The 18733-nt window shown below is 48.3% G+C and overlaps 1 protein-coding gene across 1 annotated transcript in view; it reads left to right on the top strand.

Annotated features, from left to right (window-relative positions):
• The window catches only part of LOC140426523 (uncharacterized), a 210174-nt gene that overhangs the window by 97399 nt on the left and 94042 nt on the right, over positions 1-18733 (top strand). Inside the window, exons 20-22 of the mRNA XM_072511403.1 lie at positions 608-868; positions 1011-1265; positions 8973-9233. Of these exons, the coding sequence (XP_072367504.1) occupies positions 608-868; positions 1011-1265; positions 8973-9233 (777 nt within the window). The remainder of the gene's footprint in view (positions 1-607; positions 869-1010; positions 1266-8972; positions 9234-18733) is intronic.

Genomic DNA, 18733 nt, shown 5'->3' with positions numbered 1-18733 from the left:
AACTAGAATTGTTGCTTTGCAACATTGTACATTAATAAATACCACCTCGCGTTTAGTATTGCAAATTGCTACTGTTAATCTTAGTTGAAACTCATTCATCAAACCATTAATCATAGTATTATGGGTCGGTTAGCTCAGTTGGCTGAACAGCTGGTTCATGGTGCCAAGCGACAGCAACAGCACAGGTTCAATTCCTGTACCAGCTGATGTCATTCATGCAGGCCCTACCGTCTCAACCTTGTCCCTCATCAAAGGTGTTGTGACCTTAAGGTTAAATCACCACTAGTCAGCTCTCAAAGGGGAGACCATGGCCACATTTACATTTTAATCACAGCATGTTGTGATCAAAGTTTGAGTTATCCTGTTGCAGGGCTCATTTTAAGGAAATAATGGAATCTTCGAATCCTCCAATTGTAAAATGGTTACAGCACCAACTTATGACCATTTGAGGCAATGCAGCTTGGCTGCAAGAGCAATTTAGATAGTACCATTCCCCTTCCCCTTCCCTATAGCCTGCAAAATCTGATATTGTTTTGCTTTAAAAGTATATATGCAGTATTACATTTATTAGACTTAAAATGCTATTCTGTGTTTTCTCTTCCTACAGTGCCTTGTATCCCACAGAATGTGGTCGCGCACATCGACTGTGAAAGTAACAATGTGTCAGTGTTTTGGGATCCCAGTAACGGTACAGAGTCCTACCTTGTAACAGCCCAAGGAAACAGTGGTCATTGGGCCTCATGCAATGCAACAGACACAGAATGTGTGATCTCAGATGTGTATTGTGGACTGAGCTACTATATAACTGTGCAGTCAATCCGCATGCAGTGTAACAGCTCACAGAGCTCTGCTGTTACAGTGAAAACAGGTAATTCTAGACAAGAATTTAAAATGAGGAATTCTAAAATCTATACACAATAGTTGGATAATAGTCATTTTTCTATCTTATAGACAGTTATGCAGCTCAGTAGTTTTCCATGAGGGAATGTTGATGGATTTTCTTTTTGCAGTACCATGTGTCCCACAGAATGTGGATGCTCTCATGAACTGTGATGCTGGATATATGTCTGTCTCATGGGAGTTAAGTCAAGGTGCAATATCATACATTGCGACAGCGGAAGGGAGCAATGTGCAACAATGCAGCGCTAATGAAACATTGTGTGATATCACTGAGCTGGACTGTGGAGAAACCTACACCATCACAGTTCGTGCACACGATGATTCGTGTGACACAGCTGAAAGTGCTTCCATCACAAAGAAAACAGGTAACTAAAAAGAAGTGGATTTTCCCATATCACTAATTTCTGTATCAAACTCATGCAGAGATTAGTGTGCAAAATTAAAGCGCATGGGATTAGGGGCAGTGTATTGAGATGGATAGAAAACTGGTTGACAGACAGGAAACAAAGAGTAGGAATTAACACACAAGAGAAAATGCTGGAAAATCTCAGCAGGTCTGGCAGCATCTGTAGGGAGAGAAAAGAGCTAATGTTTCGAGTCCAGGTGACTCTTTGTCAAAGCTGACAGAGAAAGTGGGAAATATTTATACTGTGGAGTGAGAATGAAAGATGAGTCATAGCCACTGAAACACAGAGAAATGGAGTGCTGATAGCCACAGAAACCAAGGGGAAAGAGTGCTAATGGCAGTCCCCAGAGAGAACAAAAGGTGTGAAAGGTCAAGCAGCAGAGAAACTAACATCAGAGGATGAACTGTAGATGTGGGGGGAGGGGAAGAGGAAGCAAAGAGGAGAAAGAACATAAGAACTAGGAGCAGGAGTAGGCCATCTGGCCCCTCGAGCCTGCTCCGCCATTCAATGAGATCATGGCTGATCTTTTGTGGACTCAGCTCCACTTTCCGGCCCGAACACCATAACCATTAATCCCTTTATTCTTCAAAAAACTATCTATCTTTATCTTAAAAACATTTAATGAAGGAGCCTCTACTGCTTCACTGGGCAAGGAATTCATAGATTCACAACCCTTTGGGTGAAGAAGTTCCTCCTAAACTCAGTCCTAAATCTACTTCCCCTTATTTTGAGGCTATGTTCTGCTTTCACCCGCCAGTGGAAACAACCTCCCCGCATCTATCCTATCTATTCCCTTCATAATTTTATATGTTTCTATAAGATCCCCCCCTCATCCTTCTAAATTCCAACGAGTACAGTCCCAGTCTACTCAACCTCTCCTCGTAATCCAAACCCCTCAACTCTGGGATTAACCTAGTGAATCTCCTCTGCACCCCCTCCAGTGCCAGTATGTCCTTTCTCAAGTAAGGAGCCCAAAACTGAACACAATACTCCAGGTGTGGCCTCACTAACACCTTATACAATTGCAGCATAACCTCCCTAGTCTTAAATTCCATCCCTCTAGCAATGAAGGACAAAATTCCATTTGCCTTCTTAATCACCTGTTGCACCTGTAAACTAACTTTTTGCGACTCATGCACTAGCACACCCAGGTCTCTCTGCTCAGCAGCATGTTTTAATATTTTATCATTTAAATAATAATCCCTTTTGCTGTTATTCCTACAAAAATGGATAACCTCACATTTGTCAACATTGCATTCCATCTGCCAGACCCTAACCCATTCACTTAGCCTATCCAAATCCCTCTGCAGACTTCCAGTATCCTCTGCACTTTTTACTTTATCACTCATCTTAGTGTCGTCTGCAAACTTGGACACATTGCCCTTGGTCCCCAACTCCAAATCATCTATGTAAATTGTAAACAATTGTGGGCCCAACACTGATCCCTGAGGGACACCACTAGCTACTGATTGCCAACCAGAGAAACACCCATTAATCCCCACTCTTTGCTTTCTATTAATTAACCAATCCTCTATCCATGCTACTACTTTCCCCTTAATGCCATGCATCTTTATCTTATGCAGCAACCTTTTGTGTGGCACCTTGTCAAAGGCTTTCTGGAAATCCAGATATACCACATCCATTGGCTCCCCGTTATCTGCCGCACTGGTAATGTCCTCAAAGAATTCCACTAAATTAGTTAGGCACGACGTGCCCTTTATGAACCCATGCTGCGTCTGCCCAATGGGACAATTTCCATCCAGATGCCTCGCTATTTCTTCCTTGATGATAGATTCCAGCATCTTCCCTATTACCGAAGTTAAGCTCACTGGCCTATAATTACCCGCTTTCTGCCTACCTGCTTTTTTAAACAGTGGTGTCACGTTTGCTAATTTCCAATCCGCCGGGACCACCCCAGAATCTAGTGAATTGTGGTAAATTATCACTAGTGCATTTGCAATTTCCCTAGCCATTTCTTTTAGCACTCTAGGATGCATTCCATCAGGGCCAGGTGACTTGTCTACCTTTAGCCCCATTAGCTTGCCCATCACTACCTCCTTAGTGATAACAATCCTCTCAAGGTCCTCACCTGTCATAGCCTCATTTCTATCAGTCACTGGCATGTTATTTGTGTCTTCCACTGTGAAGCCCAACCCAAAAAACCTGTTCAGTTTCTCAGCCATTTCCTCATCTCACATTATTAAATCTCCCTTCTCATCCTCTAAAGGACCAATATTTACCTTAGCCACTCTTTTTTGTTTTATATATTTGTAGAAACTTTTACTATCTGTTTTTATATTCTGAGCAAGTTTACTCTCATAATCTAATAATCTATTTTACTCTTCTTTGTAGCTTTTTTAGTAGCTTTCTGTTGCCCCCTAAAGATTTTCCAGTCCTCTAGTCTCCCCCTAATCTTTGCCACTTTGTATGCTTTTTCCTTCAATTTGATACTCTCCCTTATTTCCTTAGATATCCACGGTCGATTTTCCCTCTTTCTACCGTCCTTCCTTTTTGTTGGTATAAACCTTTGCTGAGCACTGTGAAAAATCACTTGGAAGGTTCTCCACTGTTCCTCAACTGTTTCACCATAAAGTGTTTGCTCCAAGTCTACCTTAGCTAGTTCTTCTCTCATCCCATTTTAATCTCCTTTGTTTAAGCACAAAACACTAGTGTTTGATTTTACCTTCTCACCCTCCATCTGTATTTTAAATTCCACCATATTGTGATCGATCCTTCCGAGAGGATCCCTAATTATGAGATCCTGAATCAATCCTGTCTCATTACACAGGACCAGATCTAGGACCGCTTGTTCCCTCGTAGGTTCCATTGCATACTGTTCTAGGAAACTATCGCGGATACATTCTATAAACTCCTCCTCAAGGCTGCCTTGACCGACCTGGTTCAACCAATCGACATGTAGATTAAAATCCCCCATGATAACTGCTGTACCATTTCTACATGCATCTGTTATTTCTTTGTTTATTGCCTGCCCCACCATAATGTTACTATTTGAGGCCTATAGAGTACTCCTATCAGTGACTCTTTCGCCTTACTATTCCTGATTTCCACCCAAATGGATTCAACCTTATCCTCCATAGCACCAATGTCATCCCTTACTATTGCCCGGATGTCATCCTTAAATAACAGAGCTACACCACCTCCCTTACCACCCACTCTGTCCTTCCAAATAGTTTGATACCCTTGGATATTTAACTCCCAGTCGTGACCATCCTTTAACCATGTTTCAGTAGTGGCCACTAAATCATAGTCATTCATGCTGATTTGCGCCATCAACTCATTTACCTTATTCCGAATACTACGAGCATTCAGGTAAAGTACACTTATGTTGGCTTTTTTACCTCTGTTTTGAATCTTAACACCTCGATCAGTAACCTCTCCTAAGTTAAATTTCCTCTTAACTTTTCTCCTAATTTTCCTTGTCATTGAACCCATATCTTCATGTAACAACCTGCTGCGTCGCTTACCATTAATGTTTTTACTTCCCATTTTATTCTTCTTAGTATTACTGGCCCTATTCACTGAGCTCTCCTCAGTCCCTGTACCTTGTACTGTCGCCCTTTCTGATTTTTTGACTATGGCTTCTCTGCCTTACACTTTCCACCTTACTGCCTTTTGTTTCTGTCCCTGTTTTACTACCTTCCAACTTCCTGCATCGGTTCCCATCCCCCTGCCACATTGGTTTATGCTCTCCCCAACAGCTCTAGCAAACACCCTCCCCATGGACATCGGTTCCAGTCCTGCCCAGGTGCAGACCGTCCCGGTTTGTACTGGTCCCACCTCCCCCAGAACCGGTTCCACCTCCCCAGAACCGGTTCCAATGCCCCAGGAATTTGAATCCCTCCCTCTTGCACCATCTCTCGAGCATAACCTCGAGAAAGGTTAAGAAAAGGTGGATAAGATTGGGGGGGAGGGGGATTAAATATATATTAAGAAAGAAAGAAATGGTAAAAGACAGTTAAAATGAAATTGGATGAAAACAAATGGGTCGAGGTGGGGTAGAGCCGATCATCTGAAGTTGTTGAATTCGATGTTCAGACCGGAAGGCTGTAGCGTGCCTAACCGGAAGTTGAGATGTTGTTCCTCCAGTTTGCGTTGAGCTTCCCTGGAACATTGCAGCAGGCCAACGATAGACATGTTGTCATGGGAGCAGGGTCTTTTGTTAAGATGGCAAGCAACAGGAAGGTCAGGGTCCTGAATGCGCACAGACCGAAGATGCTCAGCAAAGCGATCACCCAGTCTGCGTTTGGTCTCTCCGATATAGAGGAGACCACATTGGGAGCACCAAATGTAATAGACCAAATTGGAAGAGATGTAAGTGAAACGCTGCTTAACCTGGAATGAATGTTTTGGGCCTGGGAAGTTAAGCATGGAAGAGGTAAAGGGGCAAGTGTTACACCTTCTGCGATTGCTTGGGAAGGTGCCATGGGTGATGGGAAAGGTACTGGGTATGGTGGAGGAGTGGACTAGATTTTCACGGAGGGAACGGTCTCTGCGGAATGCTGACAGAGGGAGTGAATGGAAGATGTGTTTGGTGGTGGCATCACGCTGGAATTGGCAAAAATGGCGGAGGATTATGCTTTGCATACAGAGGCTGGTGGGATGGAAATGTGAGAACAAGGGGGACTCTATCCTTGTTCTGGGAAGGAGTGGATGGGGCGAGGGTAGTGGCGCGGGACTGTTGAGGGCCCTGTCCACAACTGTAGGTGGGAAATCACGGTTAAGGAAGAAGGAACACATTTTCGAAGCACCATTTTGGAAAGAGGCATCATCGGAACAAATGCGACGGAGGCGAAGGAGTTGAGAGAAAGGGATGGAGTCTTTACAGGGTGTAGGGTGCGAAGAGCTGTAGTCCAGATAGCTGTGGGAGACAGTGGGCTTGTCGTGGATACTAGTGGATAGTCTATTGCCGGAAATGGAGACAGAAAGATCAAGGAAGGGAAGGGAAGTGTCTGAGAGGATCAGGTGAAAGTGATGGAGGGGTGGAAATGGAAGCAAAGTGGATGAATTTTCCAGGTCCAGGCGAGAGCATGAAGCAACACCAAAATAGTCATCAATGTATCGGTCATCAATGTATCGGTAAAGGAGTTGTGGGAGGGGGTCCGGATAGGCCCGGAACAAGGAATGTTCCACATACCCCATAAAAAGGCAAGCGTAGCTAGGACCCATGCAGGTACCCATTGCTACACCTTTGATTTGGAGAAAGTGAGATGAGTTAAAGGAGAAGTTGTTGAGAGATAGAACGAGTTCAGCCAGGTGGAGGAGAGTGGTGGTGGGTGGGAATTGTCCGGACCTCTTTTCGAGAAAGAAGCAAAGAGCTCTCAGGGCATCCTGGTGTGGGATGGAGGTGTAGAGGGATTGCACATCAATGGTGAATAGAGTGCGGTTAGGGCCCGTGAACTGGAAGCTGTCAACATGACGCAGGGCAGCAGAGGAATCCCGGATGTAGGTGGGGAGGGAATGGACCAGAGGAGTGAGGATGAAGTCAAGATAAGAGGAAATAAGTTCGGTGGGGCAGGAGCACGCTGACACAATGGGCCTGCCGGGACAGTCCTTTTTGTGGATTTTGGGAAGTAGGCAAAAGCGGGCTGTCCGGGGTTGGGAGACTATGAGGTTGGAAGCCGTAGGGAGAAGGCATCCGGAGGAAATTGGGTCGCTAACGGTGTTGGAGATAATGGCTTGATGTTCAGTGGTCTGGTCATGGTCCAGGGGGAGGTAAGAGGAAGTATCTGAGAGTCGTTGCTCAGCCTCTGCGCGGTAGGGGTCAATGCGCCAGATGACAACAGCACCCCCTTTGTCGGCAGGTTTGATGACAAAGTCGGGGTTAGACCTGACGGAGTGAAGAGCAGAAAGTTCAGAAGGAGAGAGGTTGGAATGGGTGAGGGGGGGCAGAAAAATTAAGACGGCCAATGTCCCGTTGACAGTTCTCAATGAAAAGACCGAGGGCAGGTAATTGTCCCGGCAGGGGGGTCCACTTGGAGACAGCATGTTGGAGGCACATGAAAGGATCAGTGGAATGGGGGGCGGATTCTTGCCCAAAGAAGTGGGCACGGAGACGAAGGCGACCAAAGAAGAGTTCAACATCATGCCCGGAATTCATTGAGGTGGGGACGTAAGGGTACAAAGCTGAGTCCTTTGCTGAGAACAGCACGCTCAGCCTCAAGATCGGAGGGTATGGTGAACACGTACCATTTTGGACACAGCGTAGGAATTAACAAGTCTTTTTCAAATTGGTAGGCAGTGACCAGTGGGGTACCGCAGGGATCGGTGCTAGGAAATGAAATGAAATGAAAATTGCTCATTGTCACAAGTAGGCTTCAATGAAGTTACTGTGAAAAGCCCCTAGTGACCCCAGCTATTCACAATATATATTAATGATTTAGATGAGGGAACCAAATGTAATATCTCCAAAGTTGCATGGAAGGGTGAGCTGTGAGAAGGATGCAGAGAACCTTCAGTGTGATTTGGACAAGTTGGGTGAGTGGGAAAATGAATGGCAGATGCAGTATAATTTGGATAAATGCGACGTTATCCACTTTGGTAGCAAAAACGGGAAGGCAGACGATTATCTGAATGACCATAAATTAGAAGAGGGGAATGTGCAACAAGAAGAGGGGAATGTGCAACAAGACCTGGGTATCTCCGTACACCAGTCACTGAAGGTAAGCATGCAGGTTCAGCAGGTGGTAAAGAAGGCAAATGACATCTTGGTCTTCATTGCGAGAGGATTTAAGTACAGGAGCAGGGCTGTCTTGCCCAATTATACAGGGCCTTGGTGAGGCCACACCTGGAGTATTGAGTGCAGTTTTGGTATCCTTATCTGAAGAAGGATGTTCTTGCTATAGAGGGAGTGCAGCGAAGGTTTACCAGACTGTTCCCTGGGATGGCAGGGCAGACATATAGGAGAGATTGAGTCGAATAGGATTGTTTTCACTGGAGTTCAGAAGAATGGAGGGGGGGTTGCGGATCTCATAGAAACATAAAATTCTAACAGGATGAGACATGGTCAATTCAAGAAGGATGTTCCAGATGGTGCAGGTGTTGAAAACCAGGGATCACAGTCTGAGGATGTGGGGTAGACCATTTTGGACACAGATGAGGGGAGATTTCTTCACCCGGAGAGTAGTGAGCCTGTGGAATTTGTTACCACATAAAGTGGTTGAGGCCAAAACATTGTCAGCGAAATTCTCCGTCGGCAGGATCCTCCGCTCTGCCGGCAGCGCACCTGACAGCGTGGGATGGCCACAATGGGAAATCCCATTGGTCGGCTACTGGAAAGGAGGATCCCACTGCCGGGAAAATGCGGTTGTTGCACTGGAAAATCCCGTCTATGTTTCAAGAAGCAGTTAGATATAGCACTTTGGGCGAAGGGGAGTAAAGGCTGTGGGGAAGAAGGTGGGATTAGGTTATTGAGTTGGATAATTAGGCGTGATCATAATGAATGGCAGAGCAGGCTTGAAGGGCTGAATGGCCTCCTCCTCCTATTTTCTATGTTTCTAACCCTGATTTCTACACTGTCCAAATACTGTTCTCTACAAAAACTCACAAATCCATTTGCATGAAGATTTTAGCTAAAACAACAACTCTACCAAACATTAAGCAGCTGCTGGTCAAGTGCTCTTCATCTGGTCTTTTCATTCTTTTCAGCTTCGTGCATCCCACAGAATCTCGGGGTCCAGCTGGATTGTAACACAAACGATGCTTTTGTGTCCTGGACCCACACTAACGGTGCAGTGTCATACTCTGCATCAGCAGAGGGAAGTGATGGACAAGCAGCATCATGTGATACAGCCAACACACATTGTCAAATAGCCAACCTACACTGTGGACAGATGTATCATTTATCTCTGACAGCCCTGGACAATGTATGTGACATTTCACAAAGCTCAATATCTGACTTCAGCACTGGTAAGTCTCTTGTATGAAAAGGATGATTCAAAACTGGTACAATTGACCCCCACGACTGCTTGAACATTCCACATAATAAAATATCTCAAACACTGCACTGACACAGAGAAAATGGATATTGAACAGGACTTGGGAAAAGTTGTGATCGGAGGCAAAGTCTAAGTTTTAAGGAGTCTTTTTGTGAATAGGCAGCGAGGTGATAAGTCCAAATTAATTCCACGCAGCAGCTCCCTGATGTCTTCAGTGAATCTGTGGAAAATGTGGGTGACCATGAGCTGGGGTGTGAGGGAAGAACAAAATATCCAGTGCGCGCGATTCTCCGGCCTCATTGCGATCTTGCTCAAGCGAAACGAGGCCGGTGAATAGGGGGAGAGGCCAAAAACGCAATCCGTGCCAGACATCAAACAATTTGTGATGCAACTGGCCCGCTCCCATAGGCAAATTCGTAATCTCGCCATGGTGTAGCGAGAAACCAATTATCACCACTTATGTTCATTTCCATACAATTAACAAGAACCACCCCATATCAAGTGGCTTCCTGTCATTCAGCAGCCTCCCAGCAAGTGGTCACGCTGGCGCCGATTAGTACTCCTTTTGACAAACGTGAACCTGGCGGAAGGTCTTCTGTGGGGAGCCGAGGAGGAGAGTAGACATCTTTGCTCACAGGCAAAGTGCCCAGGGGCGCTGGCCTTGCCACCCCAGTGCTCGGTGGCGGGGTTGGGACTCTCCGAAGGGCTGGGCTGTCAATGAGGCAGTGGGGAGTGCGCTGGGGGCAACGGGGGAGGCAACTGCTCACGGCACCACCATGCCAACTCCTGGTTCATGTTACCCATTCTGGGGGCAACCCCTGTCCCTGCCCTTCAAACCCAATGACCACCTATAACCCCCACCGACTGCTGAGGCCTCTGGCCACGTGGCTGTAGGCTATAACTAATAGGGAATTGGCAATCATAGTTAAATGGGCACCTCACTGTGGCACCATGCCACTCCTTGTACTGGAGGAATTGCTTTGGGATAGGGAGACATTGGAGGATTGGGATAACAGGAGTTCTGTGCAAGATGATATCTTGTAAGATGGGACACAGGGTGTCCTTGCAGATAGCTATGTCAAAGAAGGCTGCTGCTTAAATAAATTAGTTTGGCTAAAATCTTGGGCTCCACAGCACCCATACCTTTGGCACCAAAATGCTATTCATGCCATGTGCATAAATTCCCACCAAACTTACTCTTTTGGAGGGTATCAGTACAGGTATTGGAGCATGTGCCAAGTACATAGAGTAGGCAGCACGTGACGTCAGTTGCATGTAGCAGTGATGGATTCCAGAGTTGCTTAAAGTTTTGGAATCAACAACAAATGATGTGATATGGTTTTGATTTTGACCACTTGCTCCCAGTCATGGGTGCTGCTGTTACCATTCCCTTCAGTCTGCAGTATGTGAGGGAGATAAAGCAGAGGCAGCTCAGAAAAGGGTAAATTGCTTGTAAAGGGAAGAAGAGGAAGGATTGAAATGCTCTCAGCAAGAGTCTTTGAGGAACAACCAACTCAACCTCAGCCAGAAGCAGTGTGTCTGCATTTTAAGAAGGAGGCGCTCACGGAACTTTGCCATCTCTTGTAACCAGATCCGCAACCTCAGATCAGGGCAAGAGTGGAACTGCCAGTGGCTGTGAAGATGTCCGTGATGGGGCAGCACAGTGGTGCAGTGGTTAGCACTGCTGCCTCATGGCACCGAGGACCCGGGTTCGATCCTGGCCCTGGATCACTGTCCGTGTGGAGTTTGCACATTCTCCCCGTGTTTGTGTGGGTCCCACTCCCACATCCCAAAGATGTGCAGGGAAGGTGGATTGGCCACGCTAAATTGCCCCTTAATTGGAAAAAAGGAATTGGGTACTCTAAATTTATATTTTTTAAAAAGATATCCGTGGCCCTGAAGTTGATTTTGTCCAGATCCTCCAGTGATGCTGTGGAAAATGTGGGTGGCCATGTGCTGGGGTGGGACGGAAGAACAAACTATCCAGGGCGTGATTCTCTGGCCATGTAACATGCCTCAGTTCGCCCACTAATTGCCACTGCTGCAGAAGAGAGGTGACTGACACTATTTATGCAAGCAGAGGGAATTCATTGTGTTCTCTCTGACCAGAGAGAAGCAGATGGCGCGTGTACGTGGCTTTGCCAGGACAGTGGGTGTTTCCCCTTCGTGCAGACAACTAACTGTGAGATGTGGGTGTGCAGCAGTGTTCCAAGTGTGAGGGTGAGGTGAGACTATGAATGGGAGGTCTGCATTGTGTTTGGTAATGACTGCTGGTAGGTAAAGAAATGGGTTGTGCTGAATAGAGAAATGTGTGAGCTTCATTTGTCAGAGTTATAGCTTACCAAACATTTGTTCATCCACGCTTAGAGTTGCAAGTAGTGTGGGAGAACCTTGCATGCCAAGAGATATAAATAAGACTGAAGCAATCTGAAGATGTGTTGCACAATTCTGCACGAATCAGAATGGGAAATACACCAGTGTCACATCCTTACGTATTTGGAATAGGAATCCGCGGGCGTGAGTGCACTGCCGGCGAAACGGAGGATCCCGCTGATGGAGAATCCAGCTCATTATGTTTCCAAGAGAGTGGGTGGGGTGAATTTGAGCCCGCGTTCTCCGCCTGTGAGAAACCCGGCGGGGGCGAGAGTTTAAAAATTCTCTCCAGCGCATTTGGATTCTGGAATTTTCCTCTGATGGAACAATGCGAATCGCGGTGCGGAAGCCTGGGAACCTCATTTTAATACATTAGCTTGTCATTAGCGAGCACTCTTTCCAGCAGATTCAGTGCTGAGATCCTGGCCTGTTTGTGTCTCTGGCCTTCTCTTCCTTAGTCCAAAAAGATCTATCTTCAGTTCTTCATACAGTCCTGTTGCCTGCTTGCTGGCAGCTACAAAACGGAGGAAGCTCTCCTCAGTAATTTCGCGCCCAGAACACGTGATGTCAGTGTACTGGACACGTGACCTGCTCCCTGCCGTCGCTTCTTGTGGGAAGACTCCATCGAATTTTTTTTTTTAATCTGCTCGGCCATTGGGCACTTATTCCCACGATCGGGAACGCCATGACCGTGGCTCCGTGACCCTCGAGTCACCCGCCTGCAGGTTGCGATTCTGAGTTTGAAAATGACTGGCTTAATGGATCGGCATTCACTAAGGGGGAAACACATGGTGGACGTCCCAGAGGAACAGAGGTCGGAGGGCCAGGCCCGTCTCAGGAATCCTCACTGCTCTCTTTAGTTTCCTTCTCTTTTCAGTGCATGATTCTGGAGAATCGTGGAGCCTGTCGAGTTGACTGCGATAGAGCAGTAGCAGAGACAGAGATGTGCTGCTGCACACAGCCAGGACCAGCGCCCTGCAGAGGAAGGTGAGGCTGGGCCCTTGCCTCTATAGGGAGCAGCACCACAGAGGGAACAGCCATATTTGAGACTGCACCGGCCAAGGGTCTTTCGAAATTGGACTTCCTACCTACAAATGTCGGAACCAGAGTGCCAGAGAAGACTGTGCCAGGTGATGGCACCTTTGCCAAGTCCTACAGGAGCTGGCACCACATGGGATGGGTGGACACCCACTGCCCATGGTCCTTAAAGTTACTGCCACCTGAACTTCTGTGCAAGCAGCTCATTTCAGAACAGCACTGATGATCTGTGTGGCATTGCCCAGCTAACCACACGCAAATGCATCAGGGAGGTACCAGATTACCTTTATGTGAGGACCAACATGTATATCAACTAGGACCAGAAGAGCCAAGATGCCAGGACCATGGACATCTCCCACTTAGCTGGCATGCCCCAGGTACAGGGTGTGATAGACTGCGCCCATATGACCCTGCAGTATCATGGCATTATGTGATGCCATTCATGAACCACAAGGGACATCACTTCCTCAACATCCAGATTGTTCGTGCCTGTTTCCCAGGGAGTGTCCATAGCAGTTATATCCTGAGGCCCTCGTGGGTCCCAGACGTGTTTGAGGGAAGTGGCTGGTGGGATGACTCCTTGGGGACAAGGGATACCCAATAAGGTGGTTGATGATGCGGGTGGGGAGGCCACAAACTGAGGCGGAGACTCGCTACAATGAGGCTCATGCATCAACACGCGTGCTGGTTGAGCAGGGGATTAGACAGTTGAAGATGTGTTTCCGGTGTCTGGACCAGTCGGGGGGTGCTCTCCAGTACAGCCCCCAGAGAGTGTCCCGCATAATGTGGTCTGCTGTGCTCTCCACAGCTTGGCGTTGTAGAGGGTGGACCACCTGGAATAGGAGCAGATGGAGGAGAGCCACATCTCCTCGGATGAGGAGAAGGGGAGGAGGAAGGTCCTCAGGCTATGGCCAGGGCTTTCTTGGGCCGCTGAGCTAGTTCGGGGATGAACAGAACTAGGGCTGTGGAAATATCCCACTGTGGGGACTGCTATCACAGTATTAGTGTGGTGCCAGCGGGAGCTTTCTGTAATGGTGCCGATAGCACGGCCAGGGTGCTAAAGCCATTGGTCAGACTCTGCAGGAGCATTGAAGACTGAGCTCCTGTCTTCCTCGGTGATATGTCTGACTCCTGCCTGACAGAGAGCTGAACACGTCTTGCCAAGGAAATGGCTTATTTTGGGGTTTAGAAACGCTGCTGGCAGCAGCGCATCTCAACTGAATCATCAGTGTGGGAGGTGGGGGAGACATAGCACTGCCACTCTCACGCTCCACAGTGATGAAGCGATGAGTGCGTGAGGGGGTTTGCGGAGCACGATGCCGTGAAATGACAGTGTCGAGGATCGGCTAGTGAACAAAGTGATGTGGTTTTTTTGCCTTAACTAGTGCCTCTGCTCACCCGTACCCACGAGGTGCCGACAGTTTCTTACACTTCGTAAACCTCACACTATGTCTAGGTATTTCCCCAGGATCCACAGCTGTGGTTGAGGCTGTCTGCTGCCCTCCACGCCCTGTTGCCTGAGATCACTTTGGCGGGCACCTCCTGGGGGGCTGGAACTTGATGGCCCGGGCCTACCTTCAGGCAGCACAGGTGTTGCAGTGCTACCCTCCTTGGTATTCAGGGCTAGAGGTGCATCGCTCACAGGGAGGGGAGTGTCAGATGGATTGTACACCCCTGGTGTCACCTGGGTGGAGGATCTTGGGCTGCCCGGGGGCCCCAGACCAAAGGATAGAGGGGCAGCCGGAGTGAGATCCAGAAGCTCCGCCATCCTCTGCCGCTGACATTATGGATTCCCACCAGTGCCTGCACCGTGGAGCTCATGCCCTCAGCCAGGGAGTTCATGCCCTCAGCAATGGAGGTCATGAGCTGAGCTATGGAGTGGACACCTCCCGCCATGGAATGCGCGTCCTGCGCCAAGGTCTTCACTGTGGATGTCATCCTTGCAGTGTGGGCCTCGTTGAATTGCATTGACTGTGCCATCTCCATGGTCAGAAGCAATTGGACTCCTCCAGTCAGGCTTACGTTCCCAGGAGAGATGATTTTATCCCTTCCTGATGCTCACAACTCTGCCTCTGCAGTTCCATCAGCTCTGAGACGAACAGACCCAGGGGCATGTCATCGGTCAGGGATTCAACAATCTCCTGGGCTCCAGTATCCCTCCAAATGATGGATCTCTGGGATGTCTCTGCCTCCACTTGCTATGGATCTTCAGCAGAGGTGCTCAACAGTGAATGACCTAGAAGCCTGCCTACCACTTAATCCCACCGAGCTGTGGGTATCTGCACTGGTGGCGGGTACGGGTGACAGCTGTGACTCCTCTTCCATGGTTATATTTGAGAATTCCCCTCTGAGCTGCTCGGGCCTGGTGATTCGAGGCAGGGGGGGGGGGGGGGGGGGGGGGGGTGAGGATGATTACATCTGCTCTCTTGATTGCCCAGGAAGGGAAGGGAGATAACATTAGTACATTGCAGGGAATAAATGATGTGAGCTGTTTACTCAAATGAGATTTCAGGAATGACTGTTTGTCCTTGGGGTTCTCACTTTTGCCCGCTGCCCTCACTTCGCCATCAGCATAAACATGGTCAGGTTCCTCCCCGGCCAGCTCGAGGGCTCTTTACTCATGGGGGGTTGGTGTGGGTGCGGAGAATCCCATATGACTCCGGGTGGCTAAGCCCTCTCACATCTGTTGTGTTTGATTTTGTCCTGCAGGAGGAGAGTGTAGGCAGGCATTTTGCCAGTTCAGATGGTTGAGGAATGGCATGTGTGGAACTGGGAGTGGGAGCAAGAATGTGAGGAGCGGGCAGCACGGTGGCGCAGTGGTTAGCACTGCTGCCTCACGGCGCCAAGGTCCCAGGTTCGAAATCGGCTCTGCGTCACTGTCCGTGTGGAGTTTGCACATTCTTCCTGTGTTTGCGTGGGTTTCACCCCACAACCCAAAGATAGGTGGATTGGCCACGCTAAATTGCCCCTTAATTGGAAAAAATGAATTGGGTACTCTGAAAAGAATGTGAGGAGCGGAGTTGAGACAGGGGGGCACCAAGGTGGTTGGTGGAGGGTCGTGGGAAGAGGGTCTCCTGACACTTGGCCAACCCGCGAGGTGACTGGGTGTGAGCCCACCTCGGAGGTGGAAGGTGGGGTGAGGGGGTGCTTTAAGAGATGCAGATGGCAGACACCCTGACCGTGCAAAGAAGGTCATAGAATCATAGAATTTACAGTGCAGAAGGAGGCCATCAAGTCTGCACTGGCCCTTGGAAAGAGCACTCTACTTAAGGTCATTAATCTTTATACTGCACTGCTGCCCCATCCCCTTCTGCAGGGGTCTGGCACTGACTAAAGCTGCACTACCCTCCCGGGCGGCGGGCAGCGGGCACGTTGCTGGTGGGCACTTTCTGGAATGCACAGAACGTCCCATCTCTGCTGCACAGAATCCAGGAGTCTGGTCATGGCTCCCTCTGAGAAACGCAATGCTGGCTTTCCGGCAGCCATCCCCTTGAACGGCTCCTGAGCATGTCCTGGGGAGGCGTTTATATGGAGCTCCCCAGTGATTGTAAGCTTCACGGGGAGAGCGAATCAGCAGGAGACTGCCAAGAGCATGGCATGATTCACATGGAGAAAGAAGCCTTTGCTGGAGAGGCTCAAAATTCCATGAGAACTCATGGGAATCTCGCCCTTTGTCTCACTGGAATGGACACTTTGCGAATTTGTCTTAAGATTCCGCCAAGTGTATTCACAATCTTTCTTCCCAAGGACAATCTTTTTTTTAATTCATTTACGGGATGTGGGCATTGCTGGTTAGGCCAGCATTTATTGCCCATCCCTAGTTGTCCTTCAGAAGGTGGTGATGAGTTGTCTTCTTGAATTTCTGCCGTCCTCGAGGTGTAGGTGCACCCAATATGCTGTTAGGATGGGAGTTCCAGGATGTTGCCCCAGCGACAGTGAAGGAGCGGCGATATGTTTCCAAATCAGGGTGGTGAGTGACTTGGAGGGGAACCTCCAGGTGGTGGGGTTCCCAGGTTTCTACTGCTCTTGTCCTTCTAGATGGGTGTGGGCATTGTCTAAGGAACTTTGGTGAGTTACTGCAGTGCATCCTGTAAATGGTACACACAGCTGCCACTGTTTGTCGGTGGTAGAGGGATTGAATGTTTGTGGAAGGGATAGCAATCAAGCGGGCTGCTTTGTCCTGGATGGTGTCAAGCTTCTTGAGTGTTGTTGGAACTGCACTCATCCAGGCAATTTGAGAGTATTCCATTACACTCCTGACATGTGCCTTGTAGATGGCGGACAGGCTTTGGGGGGTCAGGAGGTGAGTTACTCACAGTAGGTTTCTTAGTCTTTGACCTACCTTGGTAGCCACAGTATTAATGTGGCTAGTCCAGTTCAGTTTCTGATCAATGGTAACCCCCAGGATGTTGATTGTGGGAGATTCAGCGATGCTAATGCTATTGTATGTCAAGGGGCGGTGGTTAGATCCTCACTTGTAGGAGAAGGCCATTGCCTCGCACTTGTGTGGCACGAATGTACCTTGCTGCTTGTCAGCCCACGCCTGGATATTGTCCAGGTCTTGCTGCATTTGGACATGGACTGCTTCATTATCTGAGGAGTCATGAATGGTGCTGAACATTGTGCAGTCATTCGCAAACATCCCCACTTCTGACCTTATGATGGAAGGGAGGTCATTGATGAAGCAGCTGAAGATGGTTGGGCCGGGGACACTACCCTGAGGAACTCCTGCAGTGAAGTCCTGGAGCTGAGATGATTAACCTCCAACCACCACAACCACCATCTTCCTTTGTGCCAGGTATGACTCGAACCAATGGAGAGTTTTCCCCGGATTCCCATTGATTCCTGTTTAGCGAGGGCTTCTTGATGCCATACTCGGACAAATGCTGCCTTGATGTCAAGGGCAGTCATTCTCACATCTGATGTGGCATTCAGCTCTTTTGTCCATGTTTGAACCAAAGCTATAATGAGGTCAGGAGCTGAGTGACCCTGGTGGAACCCAAACTGAGCATCCATAAGCAGGTTATTGCTGAGTATGTGCTGCTTGATAGCAGTGTTGATAACTCCTTCCATCACTTTGCTGATGATGGGGAGTAGACTGATGGGGCGGTAATTGGCTGGGTTGGATTTGTCCTGTTTCCTGTGTACAAGACACACCTGGACAATTTTCCACATTGCCGGATAGGTGCTAGTGTTGTAGCTGTACTGGAACAGCTTGGCTAGAGACGCAGCAAGTTCTGGAGCACAAGTCTTCAGCAATATTGCTGGAATATTGTCAGAGCCCATGGCCTTTGCAGTATCCAGTGCCTTCAGCTGTTTCTTGACATCACGTGGAGTGAAGCGTATTGGCTGACGACTGAAATCTGTGATGCTGGAACCTCTGGAGGAGACCGAGGTGGATCATCCACTCGGCACTTCTGGCTGAATATTGTTGTGAGTGCCTCAGCCTTGCCTTTTGCACATATGTGCTGGGCTCCTCCATCATTGAGGATAGGGATGCTTGTGTAGCCTCCTCCTCCAGTGAGCTGTTTAATTGTTCACCACCATTCACAGCTGGATGTGGCAGGACTACAGAGCTTAGATCTGATGAGTTTGATGTGGAATCACTTAATTCTGTCTATTACTTGCTGCTTATGCCGTTTGGCACACACGTAGTCCTGTGTTGTAGCTTCACCAGGTCGACACCTCATTTTTCGGTAGGCCTGGTGTTATGCCTGGCATGCCCTCCTGCTCTCTCCATTGAACCAGGGTTGATCCCCTGGCTTGGTGGTAATGGTAAAGTGGGGAATATGCCGGGCCATGTGGTTGCAGAGTATGGTTGAGTACAATTCTGCTGCTGCTGATGACCCACAGCGCCTCATGGATGCCCAGTCTTGAGTTGCTAGACCTGTTTGAAGTCTATCCCATTTAGCACGGTGGTAGTCCCACAGTGGATCAAGCTGCCAAAGGAAATAGTCACAGCCCCATCATTGGAAATCTTCAATACCCCTCGTTAGATTATTTCCATTTAAAAGTTTATATTATCAGGACTACAATTTCAGCAAGGCATGCCTAGTTCAG

The sequence above is a fragment of the Scyliorhinus torazame genome, chromosome 7, assembly GCF_047496885.1.
Source record: "Scyliorhinus torazame isolate Kashiwa2021f chromosome 7, sScyTor2.1, whole genome shotgun sequence".
NCBI classification, from domain to species: domain Eukaryota; kingdom Metazoa; phylum Chordata; class Chondrichthyes; order Carcharhiniformes; family Scyliorhinidae; genus Scyliorhinus; species Scyliorhinus torazame.
The sequence above is the reverse complement of the archived record's forward strand: the minus strand, read 5'-3'. Positions and strand labels throughout refer to the sequence as shown.